The sequence below is a fragment of the Ipomoea triloba genome, chromosome 7 (genome assembly GCF_003576645.1).
Source record: "Ipomoea triloba cultivar NCNSP0323 chromosome 7, ASM357664v1".
NCBI lineage: Eukaryota > Viridiplantae > Streptophyta > Magnoliopsida > Solanales > Convolvulaceae > Ipomoea > Ipomoea triloba.
Window position 1 is genome coordinate 24,661,701 of NC_044922.1, and position 10,386 is coordinate 24,672,086.

The 10,386-nt window shown below is 35.7% G+C and overlaps 2 protein-coding genes across 2 annotated transcripts; both read right to left on the minus strand.

Annotated features, from left to right (window-relative positions):
• Positions 1–1,367: 1,367 nt before the first annotated feature.
• On the minus strand, positions 1,368–3,875 carry LOC116024909 (sm-like protein LSM2). The gene is made up of 3 exons (XM_031265945.1): positions 3,738–3,875; positions 3,501–3,659; positions 1,368–1,778 (listed from the first exon to the last, which is right to left on the minus strand). The coding sequence occupies exons 1-3, from the start codon at positions 3,738–3,740 to the stop codon at positions 1,659–1,661; spliced, it is 282 nt and encodes a 93-aa protein (XP_031121805.1). The 5' UTR covers positions 3,741–3,875; the 3' UTR covers positions 1,368–1,658.
• A 3,846-nt stretch (positions 3,876–7,721) lies between these two features.
• LOC116026120 (BSD domain-containing protein 1) lies at positions 7,722–9,588 on the minus strand. Its single transcript, XM_031267572.1, has one exon. The coding sequence runs from the start codon at positions 9,460–9,462 to the stop codon at positions 8,125–8,127; it is 1,338 nt and encodes a 445-aa protein (XP_031123432.1). The 5' UTR covers positions 9,463–9,588; the 3' UTR covers positions 7,722–8,124.
• Positions 9,589–10,386: the final 798 nt, after the last annotated feature.

Genomic DNA, 10,386 nt, shown 5'->3' on the forward strand with positions numbered 1-10,386 from the left:
CCAAATGCTTAGCCAAGACCTAACTAAGCACTGGTTTTATACACCGAGAATTAAGCAACAATAAACAATCTCAAAGTTCAAAAATAATTAATGTCAAAAAATATAATATCCATAATATTTTTAATAACACATCCAAATAAAAGTGGTTTGTATACAAAACTTAATTACCACTATAAAAGCAATATACTAATTATATTACTTAGCCATTATTAATAAAATATCAATCAATAAAAGTAAGGCATCCCTAATTACATGAAACATCAATGCAAGAAGTCTTAATGAAGGGAAACATAAATGTGAGAAGTCTTAATGAAGACGGGAACTAGCCAAATGTAATTAAAGAGAACACCTTAATGACGCAAAAATGGCATCTCTCTTCATCCTCGACATCTTCTTCATATCCACCAAAATCCAACGCCATATCCAACACCCTTACCCTGCTACTAGAGAGAGATTATTTCTCCAATTACCGAATTTCAAAAAGTCACCGAAGACGGTCACCTACATGTTTCTCCATCTATAGCATCCTGCAATCATCCATTTGCTCTTGACCAATTTGCAACATCAACAATAGCAAAATTGTTGCTCTCCGGTTCCAATGGCAGCTACTCTTCACACCCCATAAGTTGCACATTGCAGTAGCCACTAGCCACCAAAAAAACTGCAACAACATGGAGTGGGTGCTGCCTTTTGGCTTTCGTTGCGCCTAATGGCGCTGCATGCCAACGCTCAATGTGGTGGATGACAACATAGAAACAACCAGCCATGCAATAACAAAATATAATCCAACAACATATCCAAATATGTTCATATTTGAAAGTAAATACACACCAAACACCAACATGAAAAATACAACTGCACATATATCCCAAACCAAAATTATACATACAGTAATATTTCCCTTCCAAAATTATGCACAGTAACACAGTTTCAAAAGCCAAAATGGTAACATATTTTGAAAACCATATCATACACGAAAACAATATACATATACAATATTTCAAAGTATATCACACTTGATAGAATCAATAATTAGGTAGAGATAACTTAATTATGAAAAACCTAACCTTGTAACAGTTGAAGTAATATCAATATATCTTACTAAAAATTGGAAGGATATACCTTCTTAATTGTGTTGCATTGTGTTACCTCTTGAATAGTAAGCATAGTATTTAATTTGATAACCAACAACCTCTAGTCAGTTTGATCAAAACTCAATAAGCCTAACTAGGAAAATCTAGTACACATAACCCATGTTTAACTTATTATATAGGAAATAATAATAATAATAATAATAATAATAATAGTAGTAGTAATAATAATAACAATAATAATAATAATAATAACAATGAATAACATTGCTGGGATATCAGCACAGAATCTTTTAGATTTTTCCCACATAATAATAAAAATAGCACACGGTTGAAATTCAGTATACCAATGTCTTTAGTTATCTAATCATCCACAGAATTACAATTAGAATCATCTGAAGCTAACATTTCAGAATTAAGGCATTCAGATCTGAGTGTGTAATCTCTGGGATACAACTACATGATTCAATATCCTTAGGAGATGTCAATAACAAATTCACAGTACAAATACTTGCAGCTAAAATATTTGAAACATGAAACCTTCATGGGAGAAAATATCCACAGAATTTATCCACCTCGAGCTTCTCTCCTAGTCGCATCATGAAGCAGTTCAATGTCCACTCCTTCTGGTGGCAACTGGACATATCTCACCACTGAGCCTCTGATGAAACAGTTCCTCACTGAAAGCTATTGCATTATAAAAAGTTCATTAGACTAGTCCATGCCAACGGCGTGCCAGACATTTGACATGCATTAATAATAGAAATACAAAGCATGTTTAAAAAAGTAAGAAATAGAAGAACATAAAAAGTTTTAATTCAGGCAAGGCCATCCTACAAGAGGGAGTTGATAGAGTGTAGACTTTATCAGGAATTGAATCTTAACATATTTCATCATATGTGATGACATGCATCCCACAAGAAAACCAATTACTCATGGGCAGGAGAGAGAACATCTTATATACCTCAATCACCTAATACCCATCATACCTGTCCCATAACTCGCCATAAGTGATCCAATTACTAGTTGGCAGGAAAAGCACATATGTATCCTTCCATCCCCCACCCAACACATAAATAACATCTGTATACCCCAACCCCTTGCTAAACACACAAATGTTGATATACAAGCATAAGCAAAAATGTAAAATTTAAAAACTTTTTCTATAAATGTTATGCCACTCACAAGACCAGTCAGGGGTTTCAAATTATTAAACACTGAACCTCAATAAAAGTATTTTGCATCCAACTCTATTACTATTTCTGCATGCCATGAATGTACAACTCCAAATTGCAATCAACGAGCTACATAACTACAGACCATTCAGCATAGTAATAACTTATTAACAGCCAAAATAAAGAATTCCCATAAAATTAGATGACCACTAAGAAGAGCTATCTTATTTACTTGGATTTTCTACCATGGGATAACCATATGATGGTCATTCTAAAGACAGGCAGCAATAATCACGTCATAGTAACAAAAACATCTCTTTTCTGTCAATAGAATAAAGATTTGATAGTCTTTAATTAGAGAGGTTGTTAAGAGAAAGAGAGAAGAGGTGGGGGCAAGGGAGATTATGGAATCCTATACTTCAAAGATAATGTAATCATTTTTATATTGTGGAATCTCTCTACTTCAAATGCCAAATTATCAGCATAAAAAGTTCCCACAGACAGTTTGAAGATCTGAAACATGAAGAATCAACAAGCAAAGGCTTACAGACCTTAGGAAAAGATTATAGAACATAATGATTTTCGGATCCTGCAGAATGGCTAAGTTCAATTGCGGAGATATATCGCCCAGGCTGTTAGGATTGGAACTATCAAGTACTTTAACCCAACCCTACTAAAAATATCTCTCCATAGTCCATACAGAAAGATGGCACAGAAATATTGATCATGTAATACCAAAAACACTTATTAGAATTACATTCATACATACCAAAATTAAGCATACACAATAGTCTATCAAAATGCAAGCATAACTAGCAATCTCACATGCAAACCCCAAAAAAGGTAAAGCATGGAGATTGGAGACTGCTGAGAGACACAATTCAACAGTGAAATTAAAATGAAAATTAACCATCCTTATTGTGCAAAATCCCTCAAATAAACACTAGAAACCATCATTTATAGTCAAGTAACACTTAAAAAGCATAACACTTGTAATAGAATTGAACTTAACAGAGCAAGCAAAGGAAGTTCAGACAAAGACAAGGGAAAAGCCACAATAAACCCTAATTGCAGAGAAAACCAATCCCAAGCAAGATAAACCTTAAATCATCCAATTGTTATTAAGGACAAAGAGAGAAAAATGAACAACAACAACAACAACAACAACAACAATAATAATAATAACCAAAAATGAGAACAAAAACAAAAACCAAGTGAGAAAAGTGTGAGATACCATGTGAGGGAACTTGTCTTGATCAACAACCCTAGTATTCTCGAGCTTAATATTGAGGTATTGGTCGACGGAGTGAAGGGTGCCCCTTATTGCCAAATCGTTCTTTAGTTCCACCGTCACTTCTCTCCCTACCAAATCTTTGAAATACGAGAAGAACAACTGCAAGCCAAGAGAACAAAACTCAATCAATCCGAAGAAGGAATTATTGGTAGATTGGTAGAGTAAGACGGGATTTACCATTTTCTTGTTGAGAAATCTCTCTACTGCAAGCTCCGGCGCGGTTTGACGATGAAAGGAGAAAACAAGCGTTGCCCTTACAACACTCACTCGACTCACTTCTACTGGCCGGAAACGAACCCGTTTAACATCAAATTTTTCCACTGAATTTGGCGGCCAGACTTACAAGGCGTTAGCGACTTAGCGTAGATCTCATTGGGCTGAAACCGATCAAAGCCCATAACACATAGGCCGCTGGTCCAGTAAGGTTTGGGTTCAAGTTTGCCGACTGCCTCAACCTCCGGTTGTTATACCGTGGACCAATGTCACAAAACGACGTCATTTTAATAAGTGGAAGAAACGGTTCTCGTAAATCTCCATAACTGATACTACAGTTCATCTCAAATGATATTACAGTTGTGTTGGACTGATACTGCAGTTGTGTTGAAAGAGAACTGCAGTTGCGCGGAACGGAGGCCGTTTCATCCGCCTGGAACTGCAGTTGTGTTGAGGTCGTTTCATCCGTCTAGAACTGTGATTGTGTTGAACTGATACTGCAGTTGTGTTGAAAGGGAACTGCAGTTGCGCAGAACAGAGGCCGCTTCATCCGTTTGTTACGGAGATGGTTTACGTGCGAAACCTCTCATAGGTGAAAAATGGGGTGAGATCTAAGTCGTTGATCTAATATAGATCAACGGTTTAAACTGAAGGAAATTTTAAAAAAAATGCGCTTCCATACAATTGATCAAGTGTCTCGAACTGAAGCACCTTAAACTATAAACTTACTAATGAATCTCAGCACTATGCTCACCCAACTGTTTTACGTCAAGCACGCTTAACCGCATAGTTCTTTGGCTATTTAGTTGCTATATCCTACTTAAAGCCAATTTGTGATAAGTCATTAACCATTTAACCACATCCCTCATAGTAAGTCACAACGCTACGTCTCGAATCGAGTAAGGGCTGAACTCGACCAACCTGACTGATGCCCAACAACCCCCTCTCATACCACTGCTGCAATCTTTGATCACCAAATTAAACTCAGTTGCACAGTATGTCTGATTCGGTCCTTAATTGAACAATTTTCATTGACTCATAAATAAAATGCATACAAATTAACTTCATGATCCAATTTGACAAATTTTAATATTCTTTTAGTTTTAATATTTAAAAATTGAAATTAATTTATATATTGATGGAAGAGACCAATTGTAGAAGAAAATTTTATTGATGAAAGAAAATACATTTTTAAGTGATGTGAAAGTAGGACCACATATGAAAGCAAAAATATAATTGTATGGATGCAAAGTAAATAGTGATTAATTGAAATTTAGTTAGATTATAATGGGTAAGGTCAAGAAATTTTTATTGAGAGACTGATATTTCAACTAATATAATAATGTTGGTGAAGTTAAAGGTGAAAGGTGAATGATTCCATTGTGGAGTGGAGTGGAGTGGAGTATTTAGGATATGCCATATGCGATTGATAAACTCACATGGCCACATACATGTATGCAATGAATCTTTTCTTAGTAGGGTTGGCTTATGATATTTGGGTGGGGAATAAGCTAAGGATGATGAAGAAAATTTTGTATGGATATGGGAGATGAATTGCATAGAAAGGGTGTGTACTTTTATACATGTGGCTTGTACTTTAGGTGGAGTCCGGGTTTAATTGATTGGGTGCAAAATTAAAATAATTCAAAATAGTTAAAATTGTTCATATTAAAAAATGAAATATCTATATCATTAATTAGATAAAACATTATGAAACTATGAACACAAACTAAGGAAATCATTCTTGGGACCTAGAATTTTTGAAATCTTGGTAACATTCTTCTTGTTTAACATGCATTTTGAGGTTGATCACTATTCGATCAGAGAATGCTTGATTGACTATCCGTAAAGTAGTCCTTCACTTTTTGAAGTTTACTTTCGTGTCCTACCTCAACAACCTTTGTGGCTTAACTTTGTGACAAGTCAATCCTTCAATTTTTCAAAAGTAACTAATTATTCAGTTAGTTTTACTTTCAAGTACTTTAACTTTTCGGATAAAGTTCGCCCTTCTACTTTCGCCCATTAACCTTTTGGTCTTGAACTTTTCGGTCTTCGAGTCTTCATCAGCTTTCCGGTCTTCCAAGTCTTTTACTTCTCGAACTTAAGCTCTCCAGAACTATACTTTTAGAAGGTTGACCTTCTGGGAATTACTGTACACAATCTTCAGAATCTAATTATATTGAGGTTACTTTTCGGATTAAGTTTACTTTCCGGATACTAAAGTTCGTTCCAAAATTTGACCTTTCATATTTGCATTGAAAATATTCTAAGTCTAGAAAATTAAAAATAATTAGGGACCTAAAATTTATAACCAAGTTTAGTATCATTAAATTTTATCTAACACTTGTTCCTAGCACGACACAGAGATGAAGAGTAATGGAAAATGCAACGAGGACTACAACCATGTAGGAGGTGGGAAGTGGGAGGCTGTTGTTGTGTTTATTGAAGAAGATGATGATGAACAAGATTTTTTCATTAATGGAGAAAGAAAAGAATAATTGGAATATTAAAGAATTAAACATGAAATTAGGATTAAGTTTTTTTTTAATAATAGTATTTTTATATTTACTTTTTAAAAAGATAAATAAAATATTTTATTAAAAATAAAAAAATATTTATTTACGTTAATAGCAAATATATTATTATTATTGTCTCAAAAGGTTGAATCCTAACTTCAAGGACCATACAAGTATCCCCACACTTGGAAACATTTGCTGTTATGTTTAGGAGGCCTGGCCGTTACTCCAAGACACTGTTTGCTCTCATTTCCCCCACAGGCATATCTTAATTTTACGTATCTTACTATAAGAGCATCTATACCAATGGATTTTGAGGAGTTTTTAGAATAGTAACATGTGATGTGGAGGAAATAGAAGAGGTTTGATTCATATGTAAAGTTGGGTTCTTGGAACATGTGATGTGGAGGAAATAGAAGAGGTTTGATTCATATGCAAAGTTGGGTTCTTGGAACAGTAATGGACGGACACCAAAGCCAAGAAAAAATAAATGATGTGCGCGAATGAAACAGTAATGGACTTACACTGATGATGTGCACATTTCGCGCACGGCAGGCGTCCAGCGGGGGCGTGCAAGGGGCGCGCTTGACATATATTCTTTTTTTTTTTTTTAATCATATTTGTTTCATTTTTTTTTCCTCCCCTCCCATTTTCTCTTTTATAATCACACTTACAAAAACTTCTCAAAAATCGCAAAAAAACTTCCTTGATGGATGTTCTAAATTCTTTATTATTCTTTTTTTTTTCCAGTAATAGGCACAATGATAAGGGAATTACTTTAGTAATAAAATTATTACATATACTTTTATGTTTTTATTAAAAAAATTGATTTAAAGTTAATATACATTAATCAATTATTTTATTACTAAGATTGATTCTCTTGAGAGACCATCTCAAGTCAAGATACTAATCAAAAAGCATTACATTTTTATTCAAAGTATTACACTTTCCCTCATAAGTTAGAACACTTTATTTCTAATTAGTATTACATTTTCTAGTATAATTATTATTGGTATGAATTTCAAAGTATTACACTTTCCCTCATAAGTTAGAACACTTTATTTCTAATTAGTATTACATTTTCTAGTATAATTATTATTGGTATATTTTTTCATACGTATAAGTATTACATTTTCATCTTCACTCACCCGTCGCGGATCACACAAAGTTTTTGCCTATTACTAGATATTCCCAATTTAATGAGCAAGCACAACTAGCATCTTCCTTGATGGGAAAGAGATCATATGACTACCCGTAGATGAGATGGGGTAGATGTGTAGCAGTCACCATGAATTAGGAACTCATTAAGAATCTATTAACATGAATTTCCACCACAACTAGCTTCTGTATTTGACTAGTTCTAGCCTGAGAAATGGGGACATATTGGCTGCTTCAATTGAAAACATGAGTTTGAATGAAGACTAGGAGGAAATAACAAGAAATCAAGGCAATTCTCATTTCTGAATGTAAGATATACTACAAGTAGTAGATGTAGCAACCATAAATCAGAAGCCCCAAACTGGCTAATTGTTCAAATTTGCAAATTGCATAGCCGTTTAGACATTCACTTCACAAATAAATGACAAGTAGTAGTAACATAGTTTGCTATATAAAACTAAAACCATTTATGCATAGATGAATGTATTCACTTTTGTGAGTAAATGATAGACAGTTTTGAACAAGGCATTCAAGAAACAAATGAATTAAACCAACTGCAGATGTCTGTTTGGTCTGGTTTACCTCGTATTCTCTCACTTCTTTAGATGCAATTCTCATATTCTGCTCTCAAAGGCTAATGGGAATTTCCAATGTCCAAACTCTGCCCCATTTCAGGATCAAGCTTTGATAGGCTCATCATCATCTTCGATATCCCAACTCAAATTCTCATCATCATCATCTTCAGCAAGCCTCTTTCTCACATCAGCTATATTTGCACTCTCACCACGAGGAGCCGCCTTTTTCTCATCACCGCTATCGATATCCCCAATCTCGTCCCACCCAAAGTCTTCCTCTTCCTGCTCGGTTTGCTGCTCACAAACATCATTCTGTTTACCACTCGGAACTCCCTTCTCAATTGACTTCACTAATGTCGCACCCTCGACCTCTTTATCTTTATTCTCACTTGATCCAGTAACAGAGCTCTTATCAGCATTGGCCTCACTTATGCCTTTCTCATCACTGATATCAGAACTCACATTTTGCAATTCATCTTTTTTTGCAATTACTGGTTCTGTGATTTTCCCTGAATCTTGATTACCAGCTTGGTTATTTCCCTGTTCTTGGCCTTTCGATTTTGCAGAACTATTTGGCTCATCATCATCATCAGTGTCATCCTCGTCATCAACATCCCAGGTTAATTCTTCTTCATCATCTACAGATATTGCTCTCATCACAAGGCTAGCCCTAACACTCTCTTGCTGCTTAAGCTTATGCACCCTGTAAAAGTACCGACACCAGAAGGTATCTTCATCAACTACGCTGGGTACAAGGCGTTTGTAAACACCCTCTAGACCACCGTTTTCTCCAATCAAGTCCTCAAATTCCGTCCTCTGATCGTTCAAGTTGAACTCCGATTTCCACTTCCTATAATCCTCCAAATCCTCAGGCTCTTCGGTGAAACTAGCGGGATCATTTTGGATTGCGGTTAGTTGCGCATCAAACCTACTGTAACGACGCGAATCCAAGCTCCGATTTGTGTCGGGGGTTTCGGATTCAGCATCGGAGGATGCTAGGAGAGTATCTTTACCTTGAGAAATGATATCGGCGGTGGATTTGAACACTCCGTCGATAGTCTTGCCGACTGATCCCAGGGAGCCTTGAGCCACCGAGGCGCCTACCTCGATCGAAGCCGGGAGCTCCTTCACCGCACGGCTGGCGACTTCCCGGAAAAGCACCGTCTCTTTCTTAAGTCCCGTCCCGAATTCTTCCAGATCCCGGCGGTAAGTCTCGAGGACTGACTCGGAGCGGGAAGCTAAAGTCTGGATGAGACCTCCGAAACTCCATCTACTCGCACCGCTAGCAGTAGTTGACGGATCTGGGGCATCCACATGCTCAGTTTCTTCGCGATTTTCCTCTTTTTGGCTAGATGAGGAAGGGGAAGGGGAATGCTGTTTGGAATCTTGCACATTTTCGGGTTCCGGATCATCGGCTAGAATCGATTTGAAGAAATCCATAGTTTCAACGAATCAAATCGAATTGATCGAAGTGAATTATGAGATTGGCTTAGTTTCTGAGAAAGATGTAGCAATCAACCATAGCGATTAGCCGATCACAGAGAATGACAGTATTCGGTTGCCACTGAAACCATACAAGTATCAATCAAACTATTATTGGGTTCTTCAGATTGGGCTTTAAGTATCCACTTTCAACCCTTTCCATGTTGAACCCAATTTCGTGTAATGGGCTAGGATGTCCCTCACACCCAATCCTTATACCATGGACCCTAAGGTTTAAGTGCACTATGGACCATGGTGCATGTGTTTTACTAATTTTACACGCACATTATATGAATTGGTTAATACCTAATATTTATATGTAAATAAATATACTATTAATAATTCAGGAATAACATTTATAATTGACATATTATGAAAGGGTATAAATTATAATTTTCTCAAAAAATTTAATTAACTTCTAATTTGCCCACCAAGTGGGCGGTGGACAAACTGTTCAACAAAATGTAGCCTCGAGGCTCCTTTTATGGCTCCATTTTCCACTTATCCCACCGATGTGGGATAAGTGGGGAAACAAAAATACAAAAGGGGAGCCATTGTCCCTTTTGTTTTTAATTTTTAAAACATTATATATATATATATATATATATATATATATGTATGTATGTATGTATACCCTTTTAGTTACTTTACCTGTTAACCGGTAATCTAAACAGCTAATTTTACCAAATAATTTTTTATAATCCGCTAATATAATCTGTTAGTCAAACTCGCTAACACAATTCGCTATTTTCTAACCGCTAACCGCTATTTGCCAAACAAGGCTTACGTCTATCAAATAGAAATTTACATTAACATTTTATATTTTAGACTTTATTCTATTTTTAGTCTATCAGTTATAGTGACATTTTTATTTTTTGCCAT

Excerpts from the sequence above, each read along its gene's own strand:
- LOC116024909 (XM_031265945.1), bottom strand. Across the intron at positions 1,779-3,500 it reads AAGACAAGTTCCCTCACATG|CTTTCAGTGAGGAACTGTTT; the intron begins GTATCTCACACT and ends ATAATGCAATAG.
- LOC116026120 (XM_031267572.1), bottom strand. The coding sequence starts at position 9,462 with ATGGATTTCTTCAAATCGATTCTAGCCGATGATCCGGAACCCGAAAAT.